This window comes from Leptonotus elevatus, chromosome 15 (genome assembly GCF_054856555.1).
Source record: "Leptonotus elevatus isolate MCC_2025b chromosome 15, RoL_Lele_1.0, whole genome shotgun sequence".
Taxonomy (NCBI): Eukaryota; Metazoa; Chordata; class Actinopteri; order Syngnathiformes; family Syngnathidae; genus Leptonotus; species Leptonotus elevatus.
Window position 1 is genome coordinate 10,827,209 of NC_141253.1, and position 21,279 is coordinate 10,848,487.

General features: G+C 40.1%; 1 protein-coding gene across 2 annotated transcripts in view; it reads right to left on the reverse strand.

The window, feature by feature from the left end:
• The window catches only part of brinp1 (bone morphogenetic protein/retinoic acid inducible neural-specific 1), a 154,798-nt gene that overhangs the window by 113,490 nt on the left and 20,029 nt on the right, over positions 1 to 21,279 (reverse strand). For both annotated transcript variants that reach the window (XM_086096940.1, XM_086096939.1), the window contains one exon: positions 4,424 to 4,691. In XM_086096940.1, coding sequence (XP_085953066.1) covers positions 4,424 to 4,641 — 218 coding nt within the window. In that variant the 5' untranslated portion in view covers positions 4,642 to 4,691. The remainder of the gene's footprint in view (positions 1 to 4,423; positions 4,692 to 21,279) is intronic.

A 21,279-nucleotide genomic window follows, 5' to 3' on the forward strand; every position in this document is an offset into this window, starting at 1 on the left:
AGAGACACAGGAATCAATACAGTAGTGTGCTGTGATAAACAAAGGTAGCTAGCAGTAATTCAGCATTTTCCGCCATTTGAACTGTTGATACTAGGTAACCGAAAGCCGAACTTGCTACAACATGGAAAAGTGTTATACGTGTCTGTTTTAACACCCGTTAAATTTTACAAATACGGTGAAAATATTTTAGGTGCGGAACCTACCAAAACCCGATTGGCACGAGATCCGGCACGTGTTCATCATGGCAGGACACATAAAATTCAATAAATAACCTACATCATATCAAATGCATATGTCAAAATCCGTTTTGGTTTGGAGATCAACCCACCAAAAGGTGAACCGGGAAGACAAGTTTGAATTTTAACAACAAATAAAATGGTAGCCTCACAAGCCAGATTGATAATTGTGATTCACTCAAGGGAGATCTTCACATTATCAATCTGGAACTTCACTTGGCAGATCCGTCCGGGAAAGGAGGGACTTGCTGTATAATACTTAAATCTGATGATGAAGATGTGGCATCTTGTGCGCGATTGTTTTGACCAATCACGGCAACGGATGAAAATGTCGTCTTCGGTGTCATTTTACGAAATGAAAAAAACATGAACATATTTACCAGCTAAAAATGCACGAAGAGCCTCTCGTTGTTCAACATTCAACAAGGAAACGGTGAGTAATTCTGCCAGAACAGAATTAATTTCAGCATCCATTTGTCGACGTTAGGTTTGTTTGTTACACCCACACCCGCCATCGATGTTTCTTGGTTTCGTCCCGCCTTAAACAACGTCTCATTGGTCCGACCTAAAAAAGGTCGGTTGCAAACATATCAGCGGGAGCAGTACAAGATGTATTTCTCCTAGTATTTGTGAATAAATACCGCGAGAGTTCAGCTTCCTGGCAAGGTTAGTAAAATGGTGAAAATATGTGAATTTTAGGTCCAGGATATAACCCAGCAAAACACACCACACAAGTGTATCCGATTGACAAAAAAAAAATTTCCAGCACAGATATTCTGGCTGGACCATTGTATGGCCCACAAGCTGTAGGTTGCCAACCCCTGCTTTACACCAAATGTGCTCCGCAGTTTACAGCGTTGATAACTTCAAGTTGTTGTTTTTTTTTAAACTCTTAAGTGCAGGGGGAGAGAGTAATTGGTGCCTCGTGGCTTTTCGCTCTCCCCCATCACACGGCCATTGACCTTTTCAGAGAAGAAGACAAGAGGCTGGCACCTCCTTAAGCTGTGTTTATCTTTGGAATTAGGCGTCGCGCCCATGTTATTAGAGATGGGCCGAAGATTTGTTTGTCGCTGATCAGATTGGCGTCGTCCGTGCACCGTTCCTCGAGGGTAATCGCTTGTGATATGAGACGCCGAGGAGAAAAATGAAGAAAGAAAAAAAACAAGGAAGGGAGGTTTTTGTCGCTCTGCAAATCTGATTCGACCACTTTCCACCTCTAAATCGCCGAAGCCGACAGAGTCTCCGGGGAAATTTTCAAAGCTATTCAGTGCTCATTGGCGCTTAGAGGAGAGCGCGAGCACGAGCGCTGTGGTCGAGGCTTCATTCCGACAAAACACTACAGCGGCTGATGTCACTCGTTTGCTTCACCGACGCTGCTTGAAGATGCACCGATCTGCTACTTCAACACAGAACCAGCACCACCAGTCAATTTGTACCGGAGGGCTGGCCAGTTCAGAGTGTTCACTGCAATTTGTCTCCATGGTCGTTGCATGCATGCTGACAGCAGTGCCGCTGAGTAACAGTGTGGGAGACACATCCTATATCTTGTCTTGACGATATTAGTGAATTTATAGAGATTTTTTTCATGCAATTCAGCCATCATAGCCCAAGAATAGACGGTTGGGTCAATGGTGAGTCTGGCTTTTGTTACCATAATGAGCCTGAGCTTTCTGACTAGTGAGGCTTGGTGGGCTGCCTTTGGTCATCTCGCTGGTCATTTCAGTCACAATTAACCGTTTTTCCTATTCAGAATCCATCATGGTACAGTCCCGTTGGCAAACTACGCGAACCAGGAAGTAGCCCGCTAGTTAATAAATGAAACAAATACATTAGACTACAATTTTTGTTAAGCGAAGACCAATTTATTTATATAGCCATGTTGAAATTGGTATGGTACCAGAGTTTTTTTTTTAGGAATTTATTTAATTGTTTTAAAAAGACAGTGTGTAGGATTTTGTGCCATCTAGTGTTGAACTAGTAGAATACTATTACTACTATTTTGAAGCACACGTTCTATGGTGCCTCAGAGAGACCATACTTCGTTCTATGTATATATACAATTTTGGTAATCCATTAATGGTTTGAATATCTTGTTTAATTTAAAATGATTAGACTACTACACTCACTTTGAGTGAAGTTGTTGACTTTGGGAAAACTCCCGTTGCCACAAAAATGAAATGGCATTGACTTTCTCACCTGTTTTGGACTCTAAACCTTGCCAGCTATCAAATAAGACCTATTTTGAAAAATCCGATTGGCAAAAATTAGAATAAAATCGGTTTAAACTTGCCAACATAGGCGTTTTGACTTCAGAGGCTAATGGATGAAATTTGGTGAGCTTTCTAAGAGATGCTGCAGTGCAAATGCTGGGAACTATCTGCACTCTCTCTGTTTTTGTTTTAAATTAAAAGTAAGATAAGTGAAATTTTAAAATTTCAGATCTTTTGAATTGGAAAACTATTTACTTTAGAGCACAATAGGGAGCTATTCTTTTATTTATCTTTTAAAGACATGGCAATAAGCCTGGATGCTCCCTGGACTTTTTTTTAGTTTTTGCTATAATTTTAAAGCAAAAAAACCTAAATAAAATATCAGCGTTTTGCAAATCTGAAATGTTGTTCAATAAACATGCTTAAAGACATTTCAACCAATTTAGAGTTGGAGTCTTTTTTTATATATATATTGGTGCTAATATTTTCCTATTTAGTGAATATCAACAGTAATAACAGTCTATCTCTTCCGCCAACATATGGACAGACAACAAAATTTTATTTCTTGACATTTCTTTCACTTTAATAAAGCACTTATCTTCACTTTTGCTATTTTAATTCAATTTATTTGTGACCCTAGTCAAGGAAATATAATATAGTCCCTTCTTATGTTGATGAAACAGGAAGTGGAATCCTAGTATACGCAAGGACAAACAAACAAATTGTTGTTTGTTAGCAGTAACATTCTTGGTGGGGGGTTTGCACTCTGCTACATCATCTCTTAGCTTTCCAAGCCAATTACTAAGCATATCACATTTTCTAGTTTGATCGATAAGTCTTCTTATCTTTTACAGCTAAAGATTAAACAATATATTGCTTTGACAGATGAGAAAATCCACCAAAGCTTTTTCTTTTAATTGTCTTGTAAACAGGGAGGTCACACCCTGCACCGATGGCTGAATTTAAAGCTGCAAATGGTTTGTCAGGAGGGAAGACGACACCACGGCATAGCAACTTCCCCCAGCGTCTCCCTGTGTGCAAACACAGTCTGTGTTTTAATAAACCCATGCAGCATTCTGCACCCTGTCTTCTGAACGTCGGCTCGAAAGTCTCGCCTCTGAGAATCGCATCCTGGGCGCAACAATCCCCGCTCAAGTGGAGAAACATATTATGCAAATTAATTGTTTACTGTGACATGTGTGAATATCAGGGGTAGGAAAACCCAAAGAAGAGCAGGCAGGCAGTCTCGTCAGAAGCGATGTGACGATTGAGTTGATTTGTATACTATGACTCGGGTTTTTCTGCAGAGTCATGCATATTCACGGTTACGCATTTGTGAATTCAGATAATACCCAAATTAGTAATTTTATAGTTTTACTGTTGCCCCATTAATCCCTTATAGTTGAGTTTTACAGCATTCGTGTGAATGCTCATATCTGATCATTAACATGACATCTAAATTAAAGCAGCTGCTGTTTTTTTCCCCCATAAGGGCCGGACAGCTCAGGAGGTCAGCGTGACCGTTTCATAATTGCAAAGTTTGCCTCCTGCGACACAGCTCAAGTGTCCTTGTGCAAGACTTGGAACCCTTAAGAACTCCTGACGAGCTGCTTTGCACCTTGCCATCATCACTAGCGAGTGGATGTGGGTGTGAGTGGGTTGCATAAGAGGCAATGCAATGAAATGCTGCGAGGCGCTTTTGGACTTAAGGGCTATAAAAATACTGCTATAAATGCCCTCTATTTATGGAGGGTCTTTCGGCGCGGTAAAGTCAAGCTACTTGACGATTTTTTTGTTCTGCTCGTCGGAAAAAATATTTTTCAGCATTCAAAGTAAGCAAGCAACACCCTCATCAATATCTAATAAGGAGTGACAACACGCTACAATGAAAAATGCATAGTTAGTAGGTTAAAAATGTACATGCAGCTTTTTGCAAGTGCCGTCTGAAAATAGTGCGCGCCGTCAGCGAACACTCACCTATAAATTTTATATCTGGTCGTGAATCCTTGGCGGAATCTATCCACAAAGGACAGATAACTGCGTGAGTGGTGGAACGGTCCGCGGTCGGAGATGAGCCAGTCATACTGCTTGGCGACATGTTGCTCAGTGGCCAATGGGTCCTGGCGGGAAGACTGAACTGTTATATGGTCCCATATAAACAGGAAGCAGATGACCTCAATAAACCTCCAGTTCATGCTTTTTTTTCAGCCGCTCTCTGTTCATTCTCGCTCCATTATGTGGAGACCTGATGGGAGAGAGAAGAATAAAAGAGAGAAGGGGAGGGAGTGAGAAGGAAAAGACAGTTATTAGATGACAATTTCAGCCATATAAGAGGATAATTGTCCAAGAGTCCAAAGAAAAAAATAAGGGGGTCTTCACACTTGCGCCCTTCAGTTCAATCAGACATTGCTCTGATACAGTTAGCGAAGAACCAATCAGGGTGGACCACAAACAACATAATAGTGACTAATGATAGGTTTCATGGAGTTACCAGATGAGTCATTGGTTTAGCATGTAAGAAGTTAGCATGTTAGGGTTAGAGTTATATTTAGCGTTACAGGTTTATGCTAGTGTTATAGTGTAAACACAGTCTAATCGTAGGCAACTTGAGACAAATGCATGCCGTTATCAGACATCATGCTAACTGCTTACATGCCCACAGTTAGCTTAGCAGTCATGCTACAAAACCATAAGGCATACCCTTTACTTAAAGACTGTAAGTACCACCCCTCATTTTTCGTCAAATTGCCTTCTAGACAAGTCATAAAACGTTGCTTAATGTAATGTTTCATTAGGGTTATGTTCACTTCATTTTTATTCATCACATCAACAATGTCCCAGTAAAAAAATTGTTCCGAGTTTCAGACGATAGCGTTCACACGTGAACAAAAGAAACGCAATCATAACAGTTGCACTAGCGATGGTCTTCAACCAAACCTGGAATATGCTAGCAGCTAACATTTCAATGACGTAACTTGACTGTTTTCCAATCCTGTTACTTGTTAAATAAATCAGTGATTTCAAGACAGACATTTTGATGGCAGTCATCTTTGTCCGTCTATTTATGCCAGCAACACACAAGCAGAACAAATAAATGTTATTCCACGAGATGTGCTGCAGAAGGTACAATTAAACCTGTGTTCAACAGAATAGCTATGTGCTCAACTAAACAGGCGTAGGTTTTACTGAGTGAACTCAACCCGCAAACTGTAGAATATCAATGTATTATCGACTATGCAGCTTAATTAGGCAAATTTGGAATACATTTATGTTAAAAAATGCAAATGTATACAAAATTTATGAGCCTCTATAGAAAAGATACGCAATGTTCGTCGAGCAGCAAGAAAACTACTAAGACAGTCTGCATAACTGTATTATTGCTCTCAACATACCAGCAACTCACTATAATACCAAACATGAGCATGTTTCTATAAATTATTTAGGACAAGCCCTTCAGGCTGGTCCTCAACTAACCTAGAAACAAATCTAAACAATGACTACGTGCGATCACTTTTACTAAAGAGTATCATGACTACAATTGTGTAGCAACAATTCCTTTGTGTGTTCAAAGTAGACTGCAAAGTAATACATAATTTACAAATCTGACAAGCTGAGAATAAGTATATGACTGGCTTTATTGTCATTGGAACAGACAGAACAATATTAGCAAAAAAATTCTCCCCAGAACATTAAAATATTACACATCGTCATTGTGTAGACTTCCTGCATTAATATTCTCTTGCAAGTTAAATTAAGCCTCTTACTTAACGATAAAAGAAATTACCCCAAAAAATGTGTGCCCCTTGGCCGTGGGGGGATGTCCGACAGAGCGCTATCAAGTGTGAACTGTGTGAAATCTTTCCTATTTCATGCTTTATTAGACAATACCATTATAAAAGAGCATTACTAAATGTAATGGGCCTAATCTGTTCCCACTAAATAGATGATGAACAACTGGATACCTAACGTTACTCATCACTGGCGCACTTAAAACGGGCTTGTGCATCACTCTTTTGTAATACAGTTTAAAAGTGCATTCCCTTATCATAAGTGAAAAAAACAATCATGTTATGAATACAGGAATTTTATTTATATCTACTTAGTGGTTGATAGTGTTCGTAAAACCCATTATTTGATAGATTTTACTTAATGTTCTTCACATATACTACTTCTACCATATTGCAAGGGAAGAGAATATTGTATTAGGTAGTTATCAATTTTGGCTTTTATTCAGATTATTGTATGTATGTATTTATTTGTTTATTTAACTCTTTTACTACCACACGTTATCCAAAAAACAACCCCGACAGTGCCAGCCAATTTCGAGCATTTTAACTCATCTTTCATGGTGTGCAGCACATGAAAAATCGCGTTCTATTCTTTCATTAGAGGAAAAAGTATGTTTCTATCTTATTTCGTTCTTTAGTAATCACCATTTGAAATTTGAGTGACTGAGCAAAAATTGAAAACATAAAGAGAAAACAAGCTTTTTATGAAGATATATTTTCTGCACAACAGTGACTTTGACACTAATATATTTTGTTTAGTGACGAATTTTTGTGAATTAGATTTAATGTGACAAAGGCTTTGATCATTCACGTCATCCTTTTTATTTCATCAGATTCGCCATGTTTCAGTGTAATTCTATACTACCAGGAGCCCATTGAAAAGAGATACAATGCTGCCATCTGCTGGCCATAGTTAGTGGCCGTTATGTGATTTTTACACCCCTTCACAAAAGGAGCGCTGCGCAACAAGTTCCACTGCCCATTGAGAGAGAGAAAACGTAGTAAACATCAATAAACGTTCTTGGCAGCATTCATTTGGATTTTAGTGTACGTCATTAAACATTTTTGGCGGTAAAAGAGTTCATGTCTACAGTATACTTTGAAATCAGTTATAATTTATTGACCAGTGTCGAAAGGTGTCAGAATGGTTCCAGGACTGGTATCACAAAAGATATCTCAAACTAAACAAAGTAGTCGCCCAGAAGTATCTGGGCGACTACTTTGTTTGATCTCAGATCTCTGCACCCGTTGCGCAATAAGTGCAGAAAGTTGCTGCTTCCAACGCACCTGTTCACAATCCACTGAGCATCTGGCAATTCCTGGCATAGAATAACTACTCATCCAATTTAATGGTTTCTTCTTTCCCATGCAGGCGCAAGGGGGTCTTCAAGGGAACCCATTTTAATGACTTGGACAATATCAAAATGACCGTGACAACTCAGCTGCGAAGGAAAATACTTCCAGGAGTGCATAAAGGCGAGTCAGTCAAGGGAAAGTGCGTTACAATCCAGGGCGATTACTTTGAAGGTGAAAACTTGTACTTTGGATTTGACATATATCTTTTGTCACAGCAGTGCTGGAATTTTTCTTGTTCTCCACCTCGTACAGTACTTAAAAGATTCACAGGAACTGAGAATATTGTTTTCTCAAGTTATAATTCAGTTTTTCTGTACATTAATACTAAATTGAAATACTGTAAAATATTTTTGTCAAAATCTATTTCAGTTCATTGAATAATGTTTTTTTATTATTTATTTTTTTTAATTATTTTTTTAAGTATCCATATACACAGAGATGCATAACAACAGTGAATATTGTATTCTCTAGCTATATGGCTTTTATGATTTTGTTATTAACCTACATATTAAATAAAATATTGTCTAAAGTGTGTCGATACCGATCATTTATGAGTGAACTCGGCCGATACCGATTATGTTACCAATAACATGTAGGCCTATTAACTGCAGCCCCCCCCCCCCCCCCCCTCTATTTACCAATGAGTATTTTAACTCATTCACTACCAGCCATTTTCACTAAAACAAAACCTTCACTCCCGGCTGTTTTACTGGATTTTGACTGATTTTGCAAAAAAAGTAAGTTTCTATCTGTTTCCGTTTTGCAGCAATTAGCATTAGAATATAGCAAAGTTTCATCATTATTTACAAATCTATTTAGAATTCTAAGTAATTGAGTGTTTTTTTCAACATGGTCCTGATTCATTTCCTATGCTCTGCTCCCACTTGCTGGCCGTTTGTGTAATAACTACCATTTCTACAACCGTTCTTTGCAGTTGAGAGGCTGCATCGAAGCCTTCTGTATGCTCTAGCATAAAAAAAATAAACATTAAAAAAACATATAAATATGTCTTTGGGAGCAAATGAGTTAATAATCGATTGTGTCAATTGATGAATCTGATTAAAAAAACATTCTATCCAATTTCCATCTCTGTATGTATACAAGCCATCATTTTAAATTGACACTGCAGAAAATCTCCTTTTTTTTTTGTGATTGACAAGGCATTGATGATCAATATATGCCAATCAAGTACGGAAATCGGCCGATCGATCGGAGCACCACTATAGATTTGTGGTAAGTTTAAATATTGCATCCTCAAGTTCCGATTATACAAACATTTGATGAATAAATAATCTTTATGTTAACGAAGCGTTGCAAATATGCACATTTATACAGCTCATACAACGGCCTTGCATTTTGTAAGTGATGACAGATTTACAAGCTGTACTGTGGTCCACCCGGAGGCTTTGAAATTTTAGCTACCTAGCGCGTCATTTCTCCCTTGAATCCTCCTCGAACCTCCTGCCGCGACTACATTTACATTCATATGGTCACAGGATGAGAATAAATCCTCCCGTCTTATTTCCACAGACACGTTTCTGTCGGCGCATTAAGATCTTTATACCTCCCACTGCCATGAAATGGTGTTCATCCCATGCCGAGTTTTCTGCAGATAGTTGTACAGCGTGACTCCTTAAACCTTGCTTTACTGCCAAGTAAAATGGATGCCGATTCACCTAATAGTGCCACTAACATAAAATGGTTTGTAGCTAGCCAGCGCCAGTGCGATAGGAGGCTTTGTTTGTATTTTTAAGATTAGAAGCAAATGGGAAACAAGGGGGCGGGATTATGAACTTGTTTATCGCATGGGACACATTCCAGGACAGGTGAACATTTGTGACACCCTGCCTAACTTGTATCCCAAAAACATATACAGTACTGTACATTTTCAGCAGGATATGTGGGTGTTGGAAGAATATACTCAGTGATTCCAAAAGTCTAAACTGCATGGTGCTCTTAATGGAGGTTTTGAGTATTAAATAGACATCTTGGACAATTATTTTCACATAGAGAAGCAGTGACAGTCCAAGGGCACACATCCAGCACAAAGTATGCCACACTGGTTTCCAAATAGTTCTTTCCTGGCTCCTTTGAGGACTATTGTCAGATGCAGGCAGGGCTTTTCAATGCCATCCAAAGGACAACCAAATCATTTGCAGACCTGCAGGACAACCAGATGGAGGCCATCTAACTGAAAACCACATCCACAAATACAGATCAAAGTGTATTTTTGTATGTTTGTGTATTTTGCTCACCGTATGGCGAGCATTCGTTTAATGCACATAAAATCCCAAATACTATGGCATTGTGATATTTTAAGAGGAAGTTGAAACAAGACGCTGGTTCCGGTGACGTCACACCATTTGATCCAAGTCCGCAAATTATGATTCAATTATTCATTTGCCATGCCCTATCAAACAAATTACCAAATTACCACCCATTCGTTAACAGCTCTAATATATAATAAGCCGCAAAATCGCACACTAATTAACTCATTTACAGTTCTGACAAAGGTAAAATGCAAAGGTGACTATCTTACATTCGTCACGCAGCGTTAAGCCAAGTTACGGTGTATAAACAACCTGCAGCGTAGGTTTGTGTGTTTTAGTGTAGGTCATGCGCTGACAGTTTTTAAGCAACGTGTGAAAATAGTTTTCGGGCATATAACACAATAATGTGAAAAATGCTAAGTAACGTGGTAACCAACATATTTCTCCAGAATATATTGTATTTTTATTTGCATAACTTAACAGTATTTTTTTCAGATTTTTACATATTTTTGTTTGTTGGCCACCTTCAGTCGTGCCTTAATCAACAATTAGTTCCACACAATCAACTTCACTCATAATGATTAACACCCAACACACATTAAATAAAATATTACCACAAAGTTTTCAACTTTCATTTCATTTTCACCTTTGAAAAGAGCCTGTTTGAGGATATAAAACAGCAGACTCAATCAAGCATGCTGTTGTAAATATTGATTCATCGACTCTGTATGTTTGCTGTTTTTTCTCCCCTGTCCGTTTACATCCCGAGGCCAGATTTGATATGCGTTTCACAAAACAGCCTGGCGGTATGTTGTAAATAATGGCCATCTTGTGCTGTTTGCAGATTACAGCTTTTTGCAGAGTGGATTAGCCAAGACGAGAGGAGACAACGAAGAAAAAGTGGAAGCTGCAAGGAGTGGATCGTGTTGAATAAGAAATAAAGGAGGGAGGATGTCTGCTTCAGGAAATCAAGCAGACAGGACAAGGGAGGGCTTGTTTTCTCCGTCGCCTGTCTTAAAGCGGCCCTATTCATGAGGCGGCGGCTCCTCTATTCAGGTTCATTCAAGGGGATTCAATTTCCATTCTGGTCCCGTCACTCGCTTTGTCAATCAATTCCCATCTACTCCTCCTGTGTACCCGCCTCTAAGTGTCTCTCTTCATTCCAAAAAGTTCATAAGAATCGGGTGTCTTGTTCTCCCTATTTGAATTCTGAGTCCCAGCCGCAAGAAGGATGAATTGAGACTGAAGTCTTTTGGGGGAAACAGGTAGACACCAGGGTTGCTGCACAACTTTCTTTGCCTGTGTTTTACACTGCATCATTATTAATAGGGCTCTTTTTAGGCCAAATGAGTCACCATTTTCAGGGTTTACCCATATTAAACCCCATCCAAGTGACAACTAACTTCTGGTAATGACAGATTGTGAAAAACCCTCAAATAGACTTGGTAGAGCACCCTTGAATTATTATTATTTTTTTATGCAGCCCCCAAATCCAATTTAACATGAAATTCGGTATGAGTAGATTCACAGTGAAGTCTAAAGAACCCCCACCCATTGAGACCCATTTTGGTTTGAAGTAACCACTTTCCGAGAACCATTTTGGCCATTTTCACAATTCAAACATATACTGATGCTAAATTGCAATGGTGGGCAGTCTGGTCAGTACCAACAGGCAGCCCGTCAGTACTGGCGGAAGATCCGTCAGTCCGCCACGACGAAATCCTGTTTCTCCGGCGGACTGACGACTGATGGAAGCTTTGAAATATTGTCGGAATAAGAACAGAAGGAAGCGATTTTTGTCATCACTAACCCGAAAATCAAAGACGACGGGGAGCACGGTTAAAATGACGATGACAAAGTGATGGATTGATGACTGATGGACTGGGCCAGCCTGAATAATGGTAAATGGACTGCTTTTTATGTAGCGCTTTATCTACACCATGGTGTCCAAAGCGCTTTACAAAGCCTCGCATTCACCTATTCACACACTAGTGGTCAGCTGCTGCCACGCAGAGTGCTGCCAGGTCTACTGGGAGTAAATTGGGGTTCAGTGTCTTGCTCAAGGACACTTAAACATGGTCACCAGAGGAAAGGATCGAACCCACAACCTCACAGATGGGAGACTACCACTGAGCCACGTCGCCCTCATGACGGAGTGATAATGATGGCGAAGCGGGCCAGCCGCTGGCAAATGACAAATGTTTACTGACGCACCCACCGCTGCTAAATTGGCAATAGATGTTTGCTGTTGTCATTACCTGTGGGTGGAGAATGGATAATGTGCCATGGAATGCAAAAAGACACTGAAAAGTGTCATTTTGTCCAATTACTACCAAATTCGAAACATGTAGTAGACTCTAAATAACGAAAAACTCACGTGTTTGTCAGTGCATGCGACTGGAGTGTATTGTTGATGTCTGATTTGCCATAAAACGCTAAGATACAGGAAGTCCGCCATTTTAGTTTGAAGTGGACATTTTACAGTCATTTTCTTAATTAACATCTTCAAAAACTTTTCTTAAAGATATTGACCAATTGCTATCACAATTGGAGTACATGTACAAGACAGTCGAAACGTTTCTACATTGTGGGTCTTTTGGTGAAATTTCACCAATCATAAAACACTTAAATCCAGGAAGGTTAGCACCACACCGTCAGATCTTGACCCTGGCCTCAACCTGAAGAGACTCCTAGTTGCTCCTACATCAAAAAGTGCATTGATTAATTAGCTCCTGCTGCTTCAATTTCCCCTAACTTACAACTTTTGCAGTAGTTCTCCAACGCGCTCATGATCACTGCTTGCCTGTAATTAATATATTGATATTGTTTTATTGGATTCTCCCCACCTGACAAACACTCACATTGAAACTAAAAGGACACTCAATTGAAGGACATCATTGTCCAGTAATTGGGTGACAGAGAAAAGTCTCAATGGCACTGTTTGCTGGAAAACGTGCCTTGAGAAACACCGAAACATTAAACTCCTCTGTGGAGGTAATAACCTCGATGCATCACCTCTCAGGGGTCCCGTTGAGGGAATAACCCAATGTAAATCTGAATTCCGGAAATAATGATCACACAGCTCTCAGCCATGTGCAGAAAGGCGTGGTAATGGTCTGCCACTTGCAATTGCCAGGAAGTAACAGAAGAACTTCGAGGACCAGCCGTGGCTAACTTCATTTGTACTGGATTCCATATCCCACCATTCCATCCCCCCTACATCAGGCTCTCGACATGGTTGTTACTTAAAAAAAAAAATGGCTGTGGTGGCACCATGACCTTCACAAAACATGGCTGAGCAAGCAGCACACTTGATAATTAAATTCTCCTGGCTGGTCAGCAACCAATCAGCTCAGCTCGGAGATCAATGGCCGATTTTAAAGAGCAAACTAATTCACTAATGGTCACAGTTATTCCAATTTACCTGGCGGCTGAATTATTGCGAAAGAGAGGAGGGCGGGGAGGTAGCCTCTGTTATATTTTTTGTCGTGAAAGCGAAGCTGCAAGGATTATATGATTGTTGCCCCCCGTATTAGCAACGACAGCACAGAGGCAGTTTATGAGATAGTTCTTAAAGCAGGGAATGTCTCTGTCATAAAGCAACCTAATTAATAAGATTTCAGAGACAGCGTGAGATCAGTCACTATGGATGCACCGCCGCTGCATACTTCTTCACTGTTATGCAGATAAATTGGCCACCATAAAGGCAGTAAAATATGGCATGGAATAATGGCATGGAATAAAAAAAAACTAATTCATTTGCTCCGTGGGGGAACTGGCAACGAGGGAAATAAAAACATTGCCAGTCTTTAATTATTTTGGTTCTTCAGATCTATTACCTTAAAACCAGAGCTTGTGAATGAAACAAACACTCAACATTACAGTGGTTTTGAGCTGACAATCAGAAATGAAGGTCAAAGGATGCAGCAACTATGGACTATGAAGTTTATACGGCATCGATGGGAGCCCATAGAGCGACTTTGGACTATGGTGCTTATTCATCAGCAATGCACTACTGAGCATGGCACAGCTATAGAACCTATTGTATACACCAAATGGAGAGGCTATGGACTATGGATCTTAAACAGTTGATGATGAACTATAGAATTTATACACCAGTTACAGAGCTCATACTGTGATTGGACTATGGTTCTGATGCAGCAACTAGGGAGTTCACACAGCAACTATGGAATTTATACAACAACACCTATGCACCGTGAAGTTAAAATTACAATTATAGACTACACGTGTATATCATATACAATACAGCAAGAAGGGAGTGCACACAGTGACGATGCAGTACGGCTTGTGCAGCCTGTTGAATTTATACACCAACTTGGGGGAGCTAATACATTGACTATGGATTATGAAATGTATACAACACCTTTGGACTATGAAGCTAATACCTTAACTATGGACTATGGAGTTTACACAGCAGCTATTGACTATGGAACTTAGGCAGCAACTTGGGCTTTCATACAGTGACTCCAACTTAAGAGTTCATACCGCGACGACGAAGGACCTTGCATTGTACAAGGTCCTTCGTCTTCAGTTGTCCATAGAAATAACTATCGAGCCTATACAGTGGAAGGAGGTCATAGAGTGACAATGGAGTATGGAGTATGCAGCAACTATAAACCTATACTACAACAATGGGTCTTAAACCGGACTATGGAGATTACACAGCGTATCTATAGCATCTATGGAGATTGTATAAAAAGGTCTGGAACACTTCTCCTGCGGTTCGAGGTTTGAGCGATTTGTCACCAAATTTGTCAGCGTTGCCGCTTCACGCGGCTGTGGTTGCCTCACAGATGAAGATTGATCATTTGTCAAGTCAGAAATTGGCTTTCAAGTGCTTTCTCTAATTACCCTGTGGTTTTATTGATGAGAAACCGCTGACTGTTTTCCTTGGATTTACCTCAGTGGGCTCAGGCTTTTTTGTGTGTTTGTTTTGAATAAGTCTCTCGCCAAAAACACATTAAGTGGAGGGACATTAAAGCGAGCCACCCTGACAGATTGCACTCATCTGTTCTGCTGGAATAATATATGACGAGAATGTGTGTGAGCAGATTCGCTTCCCTCAGTGGCGTCCCATAATGTGCCGAGAAGAGCCCCCGACACGATTCCAAGCAGCTACGAGGATGTCGATGACAGGTGCTCGCTGTGTGGCTCCTCCATGCTCACGCATGTAAATGTCAAATGATGTTATCTACTGTAAGCTAGCCCACTGACCCAAAAGGTGTCCACCGAGGGAAAGCACAGTTTTGACATGAGCGCATTAAAATACACTGAAAAAACTAGACATAAAAACAAGAAAAAGCAACAAAATGAGGAATGCAGTATATTATTAGTGGAAGTCAACTCAAACAACCTCTTTACAATAAAATGCTCTATGCAGCCCCATTAGATGATTAATAATGTGTTTGTGGAATATGAATATGAATATGAATATTAGGCAGCAAAATCCTCTTGTTTATCTATCTCAGGAGGTGGCCATTTTGCCACTTGCTGTCGAGTAAAAATGGTCATGACCAATCACGACTCAAACAAAAAAAAAACATTTGAGTTGTGATAGGTCGTTACCAGGGCTGGACTGGCACACATAAAAAAAAAATGGCACTGGCATTTTAACCACTGGCATTCTAACCCGGCCTGGCCCGTCCCATCCCGACTCTTGCCTAACATGTAGTTCTGCCACTGATGTTTATCGTTGATGCTTGAGTTTTCAATCTATATTTGAAATGGAATAATGGACTGGTCCTTCAAAATTGTAGGCCAGTCTCTTGTGGCAAAATGTAGGGAAATAATTTACCTTACCGGGGCCCGCCCATTAAATGCGACAAGGAGCGCCCTCACGATATTGCTCTTCGAAACAAGCAGAGGGGCTTTAATTTTTTTAGTGAAGGGTATCTTCACTCCCTCACCCTGCAATTTTGCCCAAAAACAAAGTCAGCTGTTCGATCCCCGCTCTCTCCAAGTCATGTGTCGTTGTGTCCTTGGGCAAGGCCCACCAGTGCCTCCAGTGCTACTCACACTGGTGTATGGAAGGTGCGAATGTTTCGCGGTGGTCGGAACGGCCGTAGGCGCACACTGGCAGCCATGCTTCCGTCAGCCTGCCCCGGGGCTGCTGTGTCTACTTAAGTAGTTTACCGCCACCACAGTGTGAATGTGTGAGCGCATGAATAATGTATCCATTCCAAAGCGTTTATTACCATTATTATTATTAGAACATTACCTCAGTGTAGACATAGTAGTTTCTGGTAATTTTGGAGGGATTAGACTGGTCGTGTGCTCTTCCACAAAGTTTGATCCAGCCCAGACATTATTCGTAGTTCTTTGAGGGTTTAGGGAAGGGAATAAACCAGACAGTGTCTGGCGGACACCTCCTTCCAGTCGATCGGGATAATGGTTATCACCTTTACACAAGCCGCGACTACAGCAGGACGCCGGTTATTCGATCGGGATAACGGTTATCAATCTTACACAAGCCGTGACTACAGCGTTTAATGCACCACCGGGAGCCAGATTGCTTTGTTTGTCCACAGCAAAACGCGCATGCCGACGCAGACATGACGTCTTGCATCTTGATTGGTTTACTAGGTCAAGTGGGCGTGGTTTACGGTAAGGTCAATTAAAAAGCACTACATCTGTCCCAGAAGAGGCCGGCCCACCGGGTATCTGCCCTGTTTGCCAGTCCAGCACTGGTCGTTACCTGAGATTTCAGCAACTACTACATAGTTGAGCTTCATTCCCATTATGGTACAACTCTACAGGACAGTAGTTGAGAACATTCAGGAGACTATTGTACTGTTTATCGGCATCAGGTAAATACCTCCAGCATGAATTAAATAGGACCCCCTTAGAGACTCAGCTCACCTCAGCTCCCATTAACACTTTACCATTGTTATTACCCGACGAATTAGACAGCGTTTCCAAGGTATCTCCCCACTGTGACTGATCTGTCACCCTTCGTTCATGTCATAATGTATTCCTGTCTCACTGCAGGTGTCGCCTCGTTGGCTGTGATGAAAGTGTTGCGAGGCGACTGTGAAGATTGCAGTTGAAGTGAAGAAAGCAAAAAAAAAAAAAAAAGGGCATCACCTTATCAGGTTGAGGCCATGTTTTGCTCGTCCTATTCCGGTAATCGAGAGGGGGCATAAATAAGAGTCGTTTTCTCATTCCTGGGGTTTTATCGGAAAATGACGCTTGAACGGAATCATGTCTTTGCCCGCACCGACTCATCTCTTCCCGCTCTTACCGACAGATGTTCATATATCACAAGGAAATATATGTAATGAAAAAAAAGGGGGAAGAAAATGGAGAGCAGCTGCTGCCTTCTCAAAGGAGGCGACCGGTCGCAGAATGCAGGCAGAGAGGTTTTTGTCCAGCTGCAGTGGGTTTATTTTTGCACTTGCTCTGATGAGGTGCCATCTCGGAATCTAGCGACCTCATTTCTTCCCAATTTGCTGTTTACTTTCCAATTCACCCGCCTGACGAATTACTAATGAGGAGACTTGGGGTCTGTCGGTTTCCTGGGCGAGCAGAGGAAATGAAGTGTTAAGACGATGTCCTGCCCGCTCCCAGTGTTCCTGCATTCAAAGTCATACATTTTGCGGAAATGAGAGGGAATCAGAAGAACAAGCGAAGAGACTCGCAGGGTTCCATAAGTCGGCTAAATCTGCCGAGACGCATGGCAGATGGTTCCTTCCAAGTGACTCCCATCTCAATTCCTTTCGGATTAAGAATTGCAAAGTGAGACGGCGCCGTATTACCAGTGTCTTGTGTCACCAATATCAATATTGTAAAGGCTGTTTTGTACCGTGCCGGGGCTCAATCGCAATCATGGAAGGTACCAACCGATCCTCTGCCAACTGGCATATACAAGCCAACTTTGGAATCACACAGATGTGCCGCGTCAGCTCTGTTAAATACCGTGACACTATGCCACCCGCCTATGACTTCAACGAGAACAAGAGGGACACAGTAAACAGATTATAGAGGACATCCAACATTTGTTGCCTCTGGGGCTGCGACATTTTCAATATTGAAAAACATTCCATGGGCCTAAGCAGTCATCAGAATCATATTTTTTTGGGGGCTAAGTCACTCCAAGCAGACCAGGAGAAGCTTATCCATGCTTTTTTTAATCTCCAGTAGACTTGACTCTTGTAATAGTCTTCTGACTGGACACCCTCAAAAGAGTTAGAGTTCATTCAGAACACTACAGCTCAGGTTCAGTCAGCTGTAGAATAGAAGTTAAAGGTCTGCTACTGGTTTATAAAACACTAAATGGTTGGGGTCCTGAATACTTGAAATATATGTATAATGCATAAACCCAGTAGGGCTCTGAGGTCTGCAGACTGGGGCAATTAGTAGAGCCCAGAGTTCAAAGCAAACATGGTGAAGCAGCAATTAGCTGTGATGCGGCACACAAATGGAATAAGCTGCCAAAAAAGTTGTCAGCCCCAAGTGTGAATGCTTTAAGCTCCAGGTTAAAAAATAGACTTTTTGCCCCCCTTTTTGCCGATAATTGAGATCTTTTAGGAATGTTAAACATAATTTTCTTTCACTTTATGTTCTTTTAGTAATTTTAGTCTGCTATCGTTTATTCTTAATAAAATATTGCATTATATGAGTTTATAATAATTTGTTGTTAAATGCTTATTAAATGTACTTTCAATTATGTAAAGCACATCGAGTTACCTTGTGTACTATACGGTACATCAAGATGCCTTGCCTTGCCTCGTCCTATACTAAAAAAAAAAAGACCTCAAACCACAACAAAAACTATACTGTACTGTACTTTACTGTAGTGGAAATTAACAGTAATATGAAGAACATTGACTAAGTTGCAACTAAGTCTCTAGCAATTACTTTAAGTATAGTTGGCAAACACTATTCTTGTGAAATGATTTTTTCCAGAGCCAACACATCTTGAATCCGATTTAATAAATAAATTAATTAATTAATAACTAATACCCGAGGTGGCTGCTTCAAACCATATTGTCTACCTTCCTGTTCAATTTCAGGCATGGGTCCTTGTAACTATTTGTGTTTCCTTTTACGATAGACATGTTCACCAAATTTTGTGTTAATTGATGAAAATGTTTTTTACTTTCCAACTACAGTTTGCGATGTTATACTTCAGAATACCTCAAATACATACATTTTCACCAGCATACAATTCCTTTCCAGCACTATTCCCTTTGAAGTAGAAATTCTATCCTTTCCATTTTAATGCCTCGCTGATCATTCAGTGGACTATAGTTTATCGAGCTCAACCATTTAGAATCCTTAACACTGTACATACTACCGCATGTGTTTTACTCTACATTCAATTTGCTATTTCAGTACCAGATTTCAAAAGTAGCGAGCAACAAAAAAAAATGCAGACAATATTGAAATATGGTTATGTTTGATATGTTCAATCATTTGGATTTGTCCCATTTTGTTCTTACATACTTCAAGTTGATTCCACCTTCTAGGTACCGTATATTACCGTTGATACCCTAAGTTACCTTAAATGATGGGGTGGTATGGTTTACCTTTCACTTCACAATAACAGCAGGGGATTCTAAAATTTCACATCAGTCAGAACCAGACACACTAATAAACAACTATGGATGAGAACAAGGGCTTATAAGAGGAGATTTTCAAAAGAAGAGTGAGAGCATTAAAAAAAAAATGAACATTTTGGAAAAGAGGGGACGATGGAGCATAACACTGTCGTTAGTCACGTATCCTCAAATATTACAATAACGCATCTGGGCTTGACCAATTTGTGACCAGCAGTTGTCTACTCATACGGTATTGGCTTGGATTGTATATGCTAGTACTCTTTAAACTGCCAGTAGCAACTACTGTAAATATGCTGTCCAAATTTCAAATGATATGGCATTTTAATTGATCTCCCTGCCTGCTTCGACAACAGCACACTCTCTAGCTCTGAATAAATGGGAGGAAGGAGCTGCCTCATAATGAGAGAGCCGCGGCAGCCTAATTATAAATACAGGTCATGTTTTTCCCTCTCCCGATTTTTCGATGAAATGGCCCTGAGCAGTGAACGGAACAGAATTACAAAACTAAATTGTCTGTCAGGACGTTCTGCGATTCAAACTGAAAACGAACCTTTTATGAAGCGAACACACACTGGAGAGAGAATACAGCAGCGCTATTTGAACTCGTACTAAGCTTCAAACTCGAGGTGGGTACAGTAGCCAAAAATTAGACTCAAGTAAGGGTAGTGCTCCTTTTATAATATGACTAAATTAAAAATTACACAAGTACTGAGTAACTGGTAAGTACCTTTAGATGTATTTATTACTTAAAAACAGTGCATAAACATCAAAGAGACAAAATACACTGTAAAATAAGATGCAAATTTAAATGCTGACCAATAATATCACTTTGAAACAATCATGTTTTATTTTTATAAAAAATAAACTAACTTTCTTTGTGAAAAAAACGCAATAAGATGGAATCTATCTTTAAGTCCAATATACTGCAGATTTTTGCCATGCTTCATGTAAATGAGTCTGTCCGAAAGCTTTACTTCAGTCGACAGCAAGTGGAAACATTTGTTTTAAAGGTATTAATTGTACATGAAAAATTATGAAATTATCAAATTAACTCTGGACAAAATATTAACTTTTCACTGCTGAAATCCGTGAGTCAAGTATCCCTTTAAGGAGTTGAACAGTGTAGAAAATGAATGGATGGAGGGTATCTTTCAGGTAGAATAGACTGAAGAAAGTTTTTCAGTTTAACTGAGTTGCATTTATTACATTACATAAAGTGTGTTTATACTTGTGTTGACTGTTAAGAATCTTTTTTTTCCTATTATTTTTTTTTTTATGTGTACTGCAGAATTCAAGTTTAACATTGGGACGGCTTCGATTGTAGAATTTTCCAATTGCAAAGTTACTTCGACACTTGAACAACTTGGAAGTCAACAAATGAATTGAATGAAATGTGCTGCATTCATTATTTTGTCCATAATTATTCAAATCATCTCTACGTACCATAATGTGCAAATTATCCAAGTTAATTAAAATTCCCTAGAATAGCTACGCTATCCATCATATGAATAAGAACTACGAAAAGGACTTTTCATACATATTCTCTTTCAAATGAACACAAATTTCATTCAAAATTCGGCCCTCTGTATCCTAACAGCAAACAGAAAGTCAAGCTGTCACGGTTGGAACTGGAGCACAGCACTAAGCATTGTTCCTGATAGAAAGATTTGTCCGCGTATAACAAGAGACGCTGACTCACTGTAAGTAGTTTACTTCTCTACTTGACTGCAAATCGATGTGATAGACGGAAGGCAACCCTTTTTCCGAGCTGCTTCCATTGTCTCGTCCCCAGATGGTAACGCAAACAAACCATCTGGCGCGTCACTCTACATGCACTC